This window comes from Nicotiana sylvestris, chromosome 1 (assembly GCF_000393655.2).
Source record: "Nicotiana sylvestris chromosome 1, ASM39365v2, whole genome shotgun sequence".
Classification (NCBI taxonomy): domain Eukaryota; kingdom Viridiplantae; phylum Streptophyta; class Magnoliopsida; order Solanales; family Solanaceae; genus Nicotiana; species Nicotiana sylvestris.
The window spans coordinates 176,789,626-176,804,717 of record NC_091057.1 but is presented as its reverse complement, the minus strand read 5'-3'; the positions used below and the strand labels follow the sequence as shown (position 1 = coordinate 176,804,717).

General features: G+C 41.4%; 1 protein-coding gene and 1 pseudogene across 1 annotated transcript; one reads left to right on the top strand and one right to left on the bottom strand.

The window, feature by feature from the left end:
• The first annotated feature begins 374 nt into the window (after positions 1-374).
• Positions 375-7,980, top strand: LOC104219260 (CBS domain-containing protein CBSX1, chloroplastic-like). The gene is made up of 8 exons (XM_009769909.2): positions 375-777; positions 1,145-1,232; positions 1,360-1,424; positions 3,683-3,731; positions 6,132-6,184; positions 6,771-6,886; positions 7,172-7,229; positions 7,326-7,980. Exons 1-8 carry the CDS (start codon positions 556-558, stop codon positions 7,395-7,397), a joined length of 723 nt encoding a protein of 240 aa, XP_009768211.1. The 5' UTR covers positions 375-555; the 3' UTR covers positions 7,398-7,980.
• Positions 7,981-8,262: 282 nt separating this feature from the next.
• Positions 8,263-13,358, bottom strand: LOC104214344 (scopoletin glucosyltransferase-like; annotated as a pseudogene).
• Positions 13,359-15,092: the final 1,734 nt, after the last annotated feature.

Sequence of the window (15,092 nt, the reverse complement as noted above, 5' to 3'; positions counted from 1 at the left end):
CATTAAAAGTAGAGTCACACACAAAAATACTATTACGAAGAATTTATAACTTCGAATTATGACCAAAGTCTCGTAAGACTGCTCCATCTCTCTATTTTGTGATTTTGACTTCTGCATATATATATTTTTTTTAATAATTTGACACTTAAAATGACTTTTCGAATAAATAAACAGATACAAACTATTTTTCTTAATACTAAAAAGAGCGGGGTACATGATTTAGCATTTGAGGAATGCGGGCGGAGTAACTATCCAGTGTTCCTACTTCCCACCGACCAACTTGGCGGGTTGCGTGTCACCTCTCAACTCTCACGGTCACGGACTAACGGCGTGATTGAGGAAAAAAGCAAAAAAAGAAACTCTCACACGCCACGCTTTTTATTCCGTTGTCAAAAAGCGACTCTTCTTCTTCTTCTCTTTCTCTCACAATTCTCCTCCTTCGTCATACTAATTAAGAATACCAAACACACAACTGGAACCGCGCAATGCGGTTTCTTTGAATCAGATCAACTTAATTCAACCAAATTTTACACTATTCAACATCCTCCAATTCCAATGGAGTCCATTCTCAAATTTAGCTCATTTTCTCCGACTTTCGTCCTCAATTCTCCTCTTTTGCCGTATATGCTCTCTTCTTCCACCCGTACCCCTACAGGAGATCCATCCGTTGCTAAATTTCGTCGATGTATAGCTCAAAGGAAACTTTCTCGATCTCTCCGGCCGGCGTCTCTTCCTTCCTCCGCCGCTAATGCTGCTGCGACTTCAAATTCTCAGCCTGTAAGTGAACCCTTGCTGTTCGTTGTTTAGTGTTTTCACTTTCGTTAGTTATATTTTGGATTTACCCTTGAAAGTTCTCCGTTTAGGTCACCACTCACTAACGGCTATATTACACGCGTATATTGTATCGTGTCAAATAAACTTTAACCGGAGTGAAATGAAAATTCTTTATTGTGCTGATCCGTGTAACGTGAGTTAGCTCTCTGTTACCGTGCCTGGTTTTGAGAGAACATAGTTTTTCTTCTTAAGGAAATTATATTAGAAAAAATTCATGGCTGAGTTTCCTTATTTTGCTAGTTTGGTTGAAAGGAGAAATTTCCTCAATGTTGTGACTTGCTTAAACTAATGATTTACTTTCACTTCTCAGCCAAGAGACGGACATTACACAGTTGGTGACTTTATGACTGGGAAAGAAGATTTACATATAGTAAAACCTACAACTAAAGTTGGTGAAGGTACTTCTGGATTTGCTCCCCCAGTTTAATGTCTAAACATGTATACACAAATGTATATTTTGATAAATTAAAGCGTAAACATGCTAATCATTCTGTTTTCCTTTATTTCTTCATTTTGATCCTGCAGCCCTTGAGATGCTTGTGGAAAAGAGAGTTACTGGGCTTCCTGTAATTGACGATGACTGGAATTTGGTAATTCCTCTTAGTTAACTTCCATCATTTCTTGGAAAGATTTATGTTAATGGCCTACATACTCCAGTATTTTTTGAATGATCAGTATCTCCATTTTATTTCACTGCATATTTCTTCTCTTGTCCTTCCGTTCTAAGTTGTGCTCTGATAAAGAGATTATATTCTTGCAATGTCGAGGTTTCCCCATTGTTAATATAATCATCTATGTTATAAAAAAAAATATTGTTGCAATGCTCGTAAAGAGGTTCCATAAGTGCTGGGAAGATGTCAATTTTCCTTTTGATTGCGTAGATATTCTCATTACAATGCAAACAAAGCCAGTTTGATCTTCTGTGGGTGAAAAAGTATAAGCAAGCGGTCACTAATATTTGAAAGGTTTCTCCTTCATTTTTTATTCTTATTGTGGGGCATAGGTGCCGGCAATCATCCTCACATAGTTGGCTTCTTCCATGAACAGATGAGAGGGAAGTTTATTCCTGTAATCTAGATGATACCTTGTGCTAGGGTGCCTCTTCACTGGGCTAAGTGTAAGCTGAATGTTAACAATTTGCAACATGCAGTTTCATGTTAGCCATGTCGGTATAGAAACACTGAGCTGAGAGGTTGTGGGCAACTTTCCTGCTCAATGAATCCAAAAATGTCATATCTTCTATCATCTTTTCATCTTGAAAAAAGTTATGTGGCTAATCAATTAATACACATGCATTTTCTTAGAACTAGGAAGGAGAGTTACTGACTAGTCCAATAGGAATTTTGTTGACTTCTCTAATCTGACTTGGTATTGTTCGAACTGTTTAAGTAATTTAATCCTCAGATAAAAGGCTAGAGATGTCCGGAGGCTCCCATATGAAAGACGCTTCATTTATCACCATAGTATTCTGACCTGGGCTCTCCACTTCTCCCTTGTTCCCTTTGAAATGGGAGCTTTCATGGTCTGTGCAACCCTATTGCTAATTGAGACTAGCAGGGCAAAATTATGATCATCAAATCAATTCAGAGATGTTAGACTAGCTAACTTTTCAATTTGACTCGCGGATATCTTGTTGCTATAACCGTAACAGGACAGAGGTGGGATTGGGGGTAGAGAAGTTGTCTTGGTAGATTGGTTGAAAGGTTAGAGTTATAGTATGTATGTTTTTCTTCTTTGTGGGCTTGGAGAAATCCCGTTATAACAAAAGTATTTTTGGTGAGACATGTTAGTTTTACCTACCGAGGACTGTGTCTCAATAGTAATTTAAGCTAGCACGAGAGGCACCGTTGATTCACACAAATGGTAATCATGCTTGGTTGGCAAGCTACCGCTGCAACTACCACATGTTGGATTATGACTGAATTCCCCTAAGGCCGCGTTCGGGCTAGATACGTTGTAATGCGCTTGTCGTCCACTTGCTGACTGTATGAACCTCTGGCCTCAAGAGTACATGTTACAGTCTAAGTCATTGAAGCGGAAAGTGTCACGTTGGCCGCCTTGAAATACAATTTTTGTTGAGCTGCAGGTGAAGTTTTAATTGCAGACAACTTACGTGAAATTTTATTTGCGGACAACTTAAATACATGACAAGGCATTTGTAAGTGACCGAGTGTTGTTGCGACTATGTCCCATTGAGATTCAGGTCCTTGTCGCTTTAATGCATAAGAAGTAAGTAATCATGGTATAATATTGCAAAGGAAAAAATATTTATCTTGGAATTCATGCAGACTTAGCGAAGAATAGCGCATTAGAAGAGGAAGATCCATATGGACGATAATAACTACTCCCTCCGTTTCAATTTATGTGAACCTATTTCTTTTTTAATCCGTGCTAAAAAGAATGACCCCTTTCCCATAAATTGAAACGGAGGGAGTAGTTTGGATTTAAGGTTAGTCATGTAGAGTGCTTACTAGGTCTGATATGGGCTTGGAGTCTTTCAATTTTGTTAGAGATTTACTTGCCAGCAGCAAATATAACAGAACTTCTAATTTAGGGAATCTGAATTTTGAATATTGAATTGAGACATGTTTTAAATGGAGCAAAATGGACGATGAGGACTCATATAGTAGATTTCAGCTAATTCGGGATTGAGGCGTAGTAGTTGTTGTTGTAGTATGATTTATCTGATCCTATATATAGGACAACTTCTCTTGCTTGTGACAGCTATCCTGGATCTTTTATTTTAAAATGAACCCTTCCCTCTTTTTCTCTCCCCTTTTTTAAATTAATAATGCTCTCTTTTAGATCAAGTTATAAAATGCACTGACAGAAGATGACACTGCTGCAGGTTGGAGTTGTTTCTGATTATGACCTACTGGCACTTGACTCTATATCAGGTATCATTGAGCGTCTGTGAACAAATTTATGCTTTTGCAACCGTATTACTCTTCTGGGAACTTTCTCTAAATGCTGTATTCTGGTGCTGAGCATGTTTAAGTCGCTCATGAGCAATAATAGAGTAGCTATGATTGGGTAGTTTTCCTGACAGTGGAATATACTTGTATGTCATCATATTCAAAAAGCAAGCTGCCCAAAGTTCTCAATGAGTTGGTCACTATTTATGAATAAAATTTTTGAGTCTTAAAGGGAGCTAGATATCCATAAGCTTGTCAAGGATGATATTCCTATTCTGGTTGGGTCACATAACATATTGCTGAGAGAAAGTTTCAAGTACCTAGGGTCTATTATCCAGGGAGACGGGGAGATTGACGGGGATGTCACGCACCGTATTGGGGTGGGGTGGATGAAATGGCGGTTAGCATCTGGAGTCCTATGTGACAAGAGGGTACCACCGAAACTCAAAGGTCAGTTCTACAAGAGTACAGAGCGGTGGTTAGGCCGGCTATGTTATATGGGGCTGATTGTTGACCAGTTAAAAATTCACATGTCCAGAAGATGAAAGTAGCCGAGATGAGGATGTTGAGATGGATGTGCGGGCATACTAAACTGGATAAGATAAGGAATGGAGATATCCGGGAGAAGGTGGGCGTTGCTCCTGTGGACGACAAGATGCGGGAAGCGAGGCTTAGGTGGTTTGGACACGTGCGGAGGAGAACCGTAGATTCCCCGGTTAGGAGGTGCGAGCGGTTGGCTTTGGCAGGTACGAGAAGAGGTAGAGGGCGGCCTAAGAAGAATTGGGGCGAGGTGATCAGGCAAGACATGACACGACTCCAGATTTCCGAGGACATGGCTCTTGATAGGAACGTGTGGAGGTCGAGCATTAGGGTTGTAGGCTAGGGGGTAGTTCATAGTTTTTCTCTCTTTGTATTGGGTAGTCTGATAGAGTTTTGCCTATGTCTGGTAGCGGTCTATGTTGTGTTCACACTATTTTATTTTGCATATGATTGTATTATTGCACTCCCTTTCACTTATTTGGCGTATTTTAAGATATTATTATTACTTCTCTTGCTTCTTTTGTTGTTACAGATCTCTTCTTTCGTTTCTTTTCTGAAATTATTATCTCTTCTATTGAGCCGAGGGTCTCCCGGAAATAGCTTCTCTACCCTTCCGGAATAGGGGTAAGGTGTGCGTACATCCTACCCTCCCCAGACCCCATTACTGGATATGTTGTTGTTGTTGGTTGGGTCACATAACATACTGCTGAGACTGCATGGATGGTATATGACTTGAATTTTTAACGAGGCTTGTAATGTTAAACAAGTGAGGGTTCTTCCTCTCATTTAATGGGGAATCAAAACCTGGACAGATCCAGACAGGTCTTTTGGCGCTTTAGTTTTTCAGGTTTTGTTGGTGAAAATATGATCGGAGTCCTGGGGGAGGGGGTTGACATAAGTAACATTTATATAGTGCTTCGAAACTACAATAATCAAGGAGTAAAAAAAATCAAGGGTTGTTTGGTAAAGAAGCGAAACTGTAGGATCTCTCTTGTATGCTGGGCAATTCTACTGTACGATTGGAATTCCCTCCTCCATATAGCTAACGTGAAACTTGTTTTTTGTCTAGACAATTTCTACTAATAGAAGCATTATTTAAACACAATACGTACCTTTTATTGACTAAGTATTCGAGAGATAGCTCTGTAAAAGCTCCGTACAGCAGGAAGCTTTTGTAATCTGAATTTTAAAATGTCCTTTATTTAGCATTAGTTCTTCATTGGATGCATCAGCAGACGTTTACCTTAATCAGTTGAGACTTCTTTAATGATGATTGAAGTTCAGATTCAACATTGTTCGTAATCTTACTCAGCTACACCTTTAAAATACAGCTGACTATATATTAAAGAAAACAATTTGAAGGACATAACACACTCTTCAGATATGCAGTGAAAAGTGCATGCTGGAATACCTATGATTAGGGTAGCAAGTCTATAGTGGTTGAGCTGGCAATGAGGTATCCAATAATTCGTTACCAGCTAGAGGAGAGCGAGATTTCTCCCTTTAGAAGGAAAAGAAGAAGAAGAGAGAAGTAGAGAGGGAGAGGCGAGGGGGGCTTAAGAGAAGGAGAAAAGATCAGGCTTACGGTCCCTATTTCGTGATTTATTCTGCTTTGACTACTTAAGAACATTGAGATCATGCATTTAAATTTTTTCCTGTGATGAATGAGATATAGTAACCAGTTTGACTTTTGATGAATGTGTGGTTACTGTTTCTTTTTGTGCTTCCTTAAGTTGAACCATTGTTAAAAATATCAGTTCCCATCCATTAATGAAGTTGCACCGTTTTCCTGCAATTTCTCTTACTGTCCTTTTTTTTTGATTTTTTAAATGTTTTTATTAGGAACTAGCCAAGCTGACACAAATCTGTTTCCTGATGTTGACAGTACTTGGACGGTATGTAATAATCTTTTGTTCTAATAGTAGATAACATTTTTCATCACTGAATAATTATACTTGTGGTTTGTAATATGGTTTTATGTTGGCACTTCTATTCTATATTGCTGTTTTGGCTGTGAGCGGAGATAATAGTCTAGGACATAATTTTGATGTGAAGAATGCTATATGATCATATATAGTGATTCCCTTTTTTTCCTTGGAAAAGTTAGCTGAAACATTTTCTTTGCTAAGCACATTCCTAGTTTAATCTGACTCTGCATGCCACCACGTTCACGGATTGTTAGTAGGACCTGAAGAATTAAGTCATCATGATAGGAAATGGTTTTTGGCGAGTGCGAGGTGTTACAAGTATTCGGGCCAGACTTTCCTTGAGAGGTTGCTTTCATTCTGCGGGTGGAGTTAGGATTGCGTCCAGTTAGAGTTTTCTAGATATTATTCTCTCACAGGGAAAAAAAAGTTTTCTAGAGATTACTATAAATAGGTGTCAATATGTAGTGTACAAGGAAATTCTGAGTCTATGAATTATGTTTAAGCTCCCTCTTTATCTTGTTAAGTTTCGTGCTTTGATTCTGTGATTCTGTAGACGTTTAATGAGGTTCAGAAGCTACTGAGCAAAACTAATGGAAAAGTTGTTGGCGATGTCATGACACCAACTCCATTGTCTGTCCGTGAAAACACCAACCTTGAAGATGCTGCGAGGTAATTGAACAAGCTTTTGTATTTTCATTAAGCTGTAATAAGGTTCCAATTAGCTAGTGCAACTGGTTATTCAAATTCCTTTTAATGCCTTTTTCTTTATTTATACCTATTCCATTTGGGAAGGCTGCAAGAGACATGTTATTTAAGGCAGAGAATCCTTGCTAATCTTTTCTCCTTCCGCTGGACTATAGTATTCTTGCTAATCACTAAATGAGAATCTGGATTATTCATTTAGCGATTTAACTGTAAAGTTGACATATAGAGATAAATTCCTGCTGATTTTAGGTTGTTGCTCCAAACGAAGTACCGTCGGCTGCCTGTTGTTGATGTTGATGGCAAACTGGTAATATGCCTTCTTGTTCTCTTTATTTGTTTTTTTTGTGTAGCTGCCAGCAGCATTTAATTTCTGATGAAGCCCTGTTTTTACTGAAATGTGAAGGTTGGGATTATCACAAGGGGCAATGTTGTTAGAGCTGCTCTACAAATAAAACGTACTATTGATTCACAATGACGCCTGGGTTCCAGCGCGAAAGTTGTTTGTTCATGTCAAGTCATGATGCTACCATATTATAATATGTGTTCTCTTCCATTTTGTCGTCCTTTGCTTCCTACTGTGCCAAGCGTGGCATCATTGGGAGAAGGGGGAAGCAAGGATTACTTTGCCCGAGTACTTACTGGTAAGTAAGAACATGATGCTCGTGAGCTCGAAATCCAAGTAAGACATCTGTCTGGAATTCTTGTTCATATCTGGTTATTCTGTGGGTTTCACCAAATCGAGCTTCCCTTACAGAGTCTGAATTCCCTGTGTAGCGAATGTTTGCTATAAGGTGGGGCTCCTCCCATATGGAAGGTGACCTGATGCTCCATGTACCATTTGTTGGTTTTCAAGCTTGTACTAGTATGAGAATTTAAACAATATTCTGCGTGATGTAATACCCTTTGTAAGGAAACACAAGAGTTTGACAACTCGACCTCCCATTGCCGCATTTATTGCGCAGTGGTAGAATTAGAGTTTATGGTTTGATTTGATGTGAAGATACTTCCACTTATTGTACACATTATACAAATATATGTAACACGTAAGGCTTCTCAAATCTGATGTTTCTTCTTCTCATAATGCTTATGTTCATCAAGATATGATCACAAATCCTGTAATTTGAGAGAACCTGAAGGTTTATCCGATTGAATAAGCATATAGAAAGAGTGAGATAACGATTAAATGAAAGGAAACAATAACGATTAAATAAGCAATAGAAAGAGTGCACCAAAAATAGAGGATGATATACATCCTATACATGTTTTCTTTTTTTGGCTCTTGATTGGTGGTCTTATCTATTTGGACTTATACTAGTGGAGTGATAGGAATAAATCGTTACTTAATTACTTGTCGAACTATATGAACTTATGCCTTGTAGCAAAGTAGTTAATCCAGAGTAGGATGATCCTCCTTCAACTGCCTGCCTTGCCATCTCCTTGTACTATTCGGCTTTGTTTCTGAATCCCTCTGCTTCTTCACTCTCCATGACCTGTTTTATTGCCTTAGATATTGCTTCTCTTTTCACTCCCTTGCTAGCTATTCTCTTCCATTGAACTGAACCAACGCCAACCCCAGTTCTCAAAACCTCAGTCACTAACTTTTCGTTGAAGAATTGCTCCCCAAACACAGGCCATGTGACCATTGGCACCCCTGCCGATATTCCTTCCAGCGTTGATTTCCATCCACAACGAGTGACAAAAGCTCCCACAGCTTCATGATCAAGAATTAGTACTTGGGGTGCCCATTGTCACGGGGGCGATTTTAGTCAGTCAAAACTCACACCCGCGCGGCAGTCAAGTCGTACACTTGACTCAGCCTTTCCCAAATACTTAGCCAATTTTCAGCAAGTTTGGCCTAAACGAAATTTTGACAGCAATTCAATAAGAACACATACATATACGGGAAAATCCCAACCTTTGCATTAATGTGGAAAATATACAAAGGATCCTCACTTTGCTATGAACACAGTCCGCTCACAGCCCACTTTTGACAAAGAACACAAGTCGTTCTTGTCAACACTAAGATCTGCCCAAGCCAAACCTTAGCCCCTTTTTGAAACAACTGAAACCCTCACGTTTCACTCTTGTTTCCCACTTAGAATTTCTCACGAAATTCCCCACATTCACTCTCTACTTCTGCCTAAGTCACAAAGGTCCTATTTATACAATATAGGCAGCCCTTAGACTTGACAGCACATGACACTTGTTGTCTACAGCTTTTGCCACTTGTCTGGCTAAGATAAAATCTGTTCCTAACATGTAGTTGACATCCCCAACTACTTAGTACACACTATACACGAAATGGGGTCATGATACAAGCATGATCAAATCATGGGACAAAGAGGTTATGACAAGGTAACCGCCAACTACTTTCCATGTGCATTGCATGTGCCATCTTCACTTGGCCAGCTGACTCACGCCCAAGGCTGGCATTGCGCCCAGCCTTAGCACATCTTGACATTGCTCCGCGCCAATGCCTTGCCCGCAATCCGCTGCCTATGATTTTGCCGCACATGCCCGACGTCGCTGCCGCCCGCACACTGTCTTGGCCCAAATCTGCCTTGCTCGTGTCAACCTTCATTTCCCTCGTGCCATTGCTTGTATTTTCCTTCACATAGCTTTGCCTTAGCTATTGAAAGCCTTTTCCATCAGCCCGCATTTCCGTTTTGTCTTAGCTTAGCCCGTCCTTAGCTGCCACAACCCAAAGTGCCGTGCCACTTACTTTGGCGCGCATGCCGTACCATGCCGCCCTAAGATTGTCCACGCAGCTTTGTCAAGCCTTTGCCAAGCGCACCTTGCCTGTCCCAAGGTCTTGGCCCATACTTGCCTACAACAGTCCTCAATGACAATGTCTTGTCCGTCTTCCGCATGATCGTTTTGCCCGCACATAGGCCAATGACAAGGCCATCACGCCCAAATCCTTGCCACAGCCGTGCCACGCCCGATGACAAAAAGTCAGGCCCTAACAAACCACCCGCACCTTTTGAAATCGACGTCCTCGTCGAGCCGACTTAATGAAGCAGCCCCAAGGGGTTGTTGACATACACCACCCCTGGTGCTCCATTCCCATCTGCCACAATGGCATTTGCCTCCGCCACTTGTTCCTGTTTCTCTGCAGCCAGCATAGCATTCACCCTAGCCTGCACCGGACAGTCCTTCTTCAAGTGCGGTCCACCACAAGTGAAGCAGCCTTTGAACTTGCCGCTCCTTTCTTTGCCGTTGTGATTCTCTTGTCTCACATTCTTGGCAAAGACCTCATCTTCGGCAGCTTGCCCCTTCCCTCTTTTCTTCCATTCCCTAGCTTTCCCGTCTGCCTTTGAATGCGAAGTTCCAGCAGGGTCATCACCTATGTTCAGGTCAGCCAACGCATCTGCCGCCGCAATGGCAGTAGAAAGGCATTGAACATTCTGCCTTCTCAACTCCAATTGCGCCCAACCCTTCAACCCGCTCATGAAGTAATGCAGCTTATCTTCCTCTGCCATATTACTTACATTGAGCATCAAGGATGAAAATTCCTTGACATACTCCGCCACTGTACCACTTTGCTTCAAGCGACGAAGTCCATCTCGTGCCAACCACGACGAATTAGTTGGAAGGAATTGGGATTTTAATTCCTTCTTCAGCATCTCCCAAGTTCCAATCTTGGGCAGTCCAGTACTTTCCGTTTCTGCCATTCGTGTGCGCCACCACACCTTTGCATCACCAGTCAAATACATTGGTGTGATTATCACCTTGTCTTCATCCGCAACACGTGCAGCCTGGAAATACTGCTCCATATCCCACAAGAAATTTTCCAGTTCTTTGGCACTTCTTGCACCCCCATATGCCTTTGGCTCCGGAATCCTCAACTTAGTGCGTTCATCACTTCTAGGGACAACAGTTTGCAATTCCCTCCGAAGTTGAACCACTTCCTCGCGCAGTTCTTCCTTCTCTTGGCGTACCAAGGCCATTTCTGCCAGCGTTGTCTCGTGTCTCGCTGCATAATCTGCCTCTAACTGTGCCATTCTTGCAAGAACAGAAGAATCGCCATTTGCCTCAAGAGCCTGCCCAACGAGTGCTTCCAACTGCTCTATCCTTTGACGCAGTTCCGCATTTGTGCCACCAGCCATGTTCTCAAATAGCCCCACGAATTCTGCCACCGATCGTCTTGCCACTGCCACGAACTAAACCTGGCTCTGATACCAGTTGTCACGGGGGTGATTTTAGTCAGTCAAAACTCACACCCGCGCGGCAGTCAAGTCGTACACTTGACTCAGCCTTTCCCAAATACTTAGCCAATTTTCGCGCACCTTTGGCCTAAACGAGATTTAGACAGCAATTCAATAAGAACACACACATATACGGGAAAATCCCAACCTTTGCATTAATGTGGAAAATATACAAAGGACCCTCACTTTGCTATGAACACAGTCCGCTCACAGCCCACTTTTGACAAAGAACACAAGTCGTTCTTGTCAACACTAAGATCTGCCCATGCCAAACCTTAGCCCCTTTTTGAAACAACTGAAACCCTCACGTTTCACTCTTGTTTCCCACTTAGAATTTCTCACGAAATTCCCCACATTCACTCCCTACTTTGCCTAAATCACAAAGGCCCTATTTATAGAATATAGGCAGCCCTTAGACTTGGCAGCACATGACACTTGTTGTCTACAGCTTTTGCCACTTGTCGGACTAAGACTAATTCTGCTCCTAACATGTAGTTGACATCCCCAACTACTTAGGACACATTATACACGAAATGGGGACATTATACAAGCATGATCAGATCATGGGACAAAGAGGTTATGACAAGGTAACCGCCAACTACTTTCCATGTGCATTGCATGTGCCATTCTTCACTTGGCCAGCTGACTCGTGCCCAAGGCTGGCATTGCGCCCAGCCTTGGCACATCTTGACATTGCTTCCGCGCCAATGCCTTGCCCGCATCCGCTGCCTGTGATTTTGCCGCACATGCCCGACGCCGCTGCCGCCCGCACACTGTCTTGGCCCAAATCTGCCTTGCTCATGTCAACCTTCATTTCCCTCGTGCCATTGCTTGTATTTTCCTTCACATAGCTTTGCCTTAGCTATTGAAAGCCTTTTTCATCATCCCGCATTTCCGTCTTGTCTTAGCTTAGCCCGAACTTAGCTGCCACAACCCAAAGTGCCATGCCCCTGACTTTGGCGCGCATGCCGTGCCATGCCGCCCTAACATTGCCCACACAGCTTTGTCAAGCCTTTGCCAAGCGCACCTTGCCTGTCCCAAGGTCTTGGCCCATACTTGCCTACAACAGTCCTCAATGACAATGTCTTGTCCGTCATCAGCATGATCGTTTTGCCCACACATAGGCCAATGACAAGGCCATCACGCCCAAATCCTTGCCACAGCTGTGCCACGCCCGATGACAAAAGTCAGGCGCTAACACCCATCCTCTTATGATTAAACCTTTTTCTTTCATTCTTTCCTCGAATCCTTCAGGCAGCCAATCTTTGTTGTCTAGTTCTGTTCTAACAACCCAAATGAATTCTTGTCCAGAAGCTTCAATTCCCATAGCGAGTTCGTGCAGTTGTAATGCAGTGAAATTCGCTACGCTTCCGAAACAAACGTAAATGACGGAACATGTTTTCTTCGAATGAAGCCATTTCATGCACTCGCGTTTGTCAATAGAGTTTTTCTTCCCTCTTTCAGCTTTATCATCACTGTCCCTGTTGCACAGCGAAAGTGGGCCAATAGCCCAGGTTTTTCTACCCAGAACCTTGGTGTAATGTTCAGCATAATCTGGTTCAAGCTCATAGAAGCTGTTGAAGACAATTCCGTAGCCCTTCAATCCCGATTCTCTGACTGCTTTTATAGTTGGGGACATACTTTCCTCTTCCTCGATTCGATCAAATGGGGATAACTGTGTTCTGGTCAGCTTGATCTGGTTAGGCAAATTTGGTACAGCAAAAGTTTCAGAATCAGAGGAGACATTCTTGAAAGGCATATAATGCCTGATGCTATCAGCGGCACAAAGTGCAAAGTAGCTTGTGCCATGAAAAACCAATCTTGGAATGTTAAATTAATCTGCACTATCAGAAGTCCAAAGGAAGGAACATATCAGAAACAAGACAATCGGGGCGGCGTTCTTGAAGTAGCTGCTCAAATGGTTTTTGCATCATAGTTGTAGCCGTGGAGAAGTTGTTTATCAAGTCATCGGAAGGGATGAGATCAATGCGCTCACATCCTTCAGGCAAGCCATTCTCAACAGCTTGAAATTTAATCAAACGGATGTCGATTTCAATTCCCACTTGCTTGCTTCTTTGGATAGCTTTGGAGAAAACTGATTCATTGAGAGGGGTGGTGATTATGGTGGCCTTAACACCACGAGAAGCGACGAGCTTGGCCATATCAAGCGTAGGAATCATGTGGCCATGAGCCATTAGAGGAAAGAAGAAAAAATGGAGATGACTCATGTTGAAATTTTTGGACGAAAGAAAGTTGTTGCAGCAAAACACAGAGAGCAGAGTAAGCCTATCTGGTTCTTTTCAATCTTTTATCTGATAAGTGCAAGAGCTACTGATGCACCTAGGGGATTTTCACAGTTTATAATATGCATGCGGGATTTGTGGAGACTGGAGAAGTTAAAGTTGGACACACTACTTACAACTTTCCTTTTGAAACATTATGAGACAAGACTCCTCTTCAGGAAAAGAACTAAGCAATTAGTTAAGGGGAAGCAGAGTACAGGTTGGGGGGGGGGGTCGAATAGGCCCATGCAATCAACTTAAATGAGCTAAGGAGGGCCAGCGGTGGAGAGTGGAGTTTCTTGAGATGCAACTTTCAATGCATTGTAAAAAGACAAGTCAGATAAAGATGCTAATACATCATGCAGATTTTTGGTGCAAAGGATAATATTTATATATATTTAACTATTGAGTGTGGTTGGTGTAGCTTTCCATTACAAGTGGCATTAGTGCCATACCTTAATAAGCTACTACGAGACGAAGTTACATTAGTACTACTACTATTAACATGCAGCATATTGTTTACATAGTAACTGCTACTAGAGCCATTTGGTGCTTGGCTTATATTTACTTCCAAAAGGTGCTTCTTTTCAGCTTCCATAGCTTGGTTCACAAAAAGTGGTGCCACAGGATAGACATACGGGTTAGAAGTTTGAACAAAATATTTGGCTGCCTTTGCTAGTTGATCCGCTACAGCATTCTGTTCTCTGTACGCATGTTGGACAGGCGGATTATTAAGCTGGTTGAGGAGGTATCTACAGTCATTTAACACATTGGCAAATGGAAGGTTGTCAGTTTGTAACAATGTAATAATATGTTTAGCATCTAAATCAACGGGTATCAAATTATGTTGTAAGACCAAGTTAAGTCCTATAATCAGAGCATATAACTCTGTTGATAGCGTCGATTTCTTCTGGATAGCTTGTGCATACCCTAGTATCCATTTACTTTTTGAATCTCGAATTGATCCGCCAATTCCATTTGCATCTGTGCCATTGGCTCCGTCAGTATTTAACTTATAATTGTTTTGCGCAGGAGGGTGCCATCCAAGGTTAGGTGAACGCTTTTTCTTAGGTTTATGATAATAGGCTGTCAAATAAACATACTCAGTAGCTTGGTAGGTTGTTAAGGAAACATTAACCCTTTCCTTTAATGAATTAGAATTATTCTTATTACGAGTTAACCAAATGTTCCACAAGCTTATAGGCAAGTATGTTTTGGGTCTTAAATTGTAAGGAAGGATTAGACTTTTAGAGTTAATAAGAGCGTATAACCAATTTTTAGTGCCTTGTATGGTGCGTATGTATAAAAGAAGATTTTTAAGTCCTAATTCCTCCCAGTAGGCAGTAACATTTTCGCAAAGAAGGAAGATATGTTTACTATTTTCTTCAACATCTTGGCAGTAAGGGCAAGTGTTATTTTGAATTAAATAAATGTTGGTAAGATAAGCTTTAGTGGGTAATCTATCATGGTATAAAAGCCACATAAAAGCTTTTATCTTGGGTAAGATTGGTAGCTTCCATATCCATGAAAAGTTAGAAGGAGGTGTTGGTGAAGTTGTGAATTTGTTTACCAAATTATGGTACATAGAGCGAGAAGTAAAAGTACCCATTTGTGTTAATCCCCAGTATGGGGTGTCCGGAGTGTTTTGAAGCTGAGAAATGTAAATTTGCTGTATTGGTT

What these genes read in the sequence shown, in the direction of transcription:
- LOC104219260 (XM_009769909.2), top strand. Translation starts at nt 556, where the DNA reads ATGGAGTCCATTCTCAAATTTAGCTCATTTTCTCCGACTTTCGTCCTC. An exon ending in GGCACTTGACTCTATATCAG is followed by an intron (nt 3,732 to 6,131) that starts GTATCATTGAGC and finishes TGTTTTTATTAG; the next exon opens with GAACTAGCCAAGCTGACACA. An exon ending in ATGTTGACAGTACTTGGACG is followed by an intron (nt 6,185 to 6,770) that starts GTATGTAATAAT and finishes GTGATTCTGTAG; the next exon opens with ACGTTTAATGAGGTTCAGAA.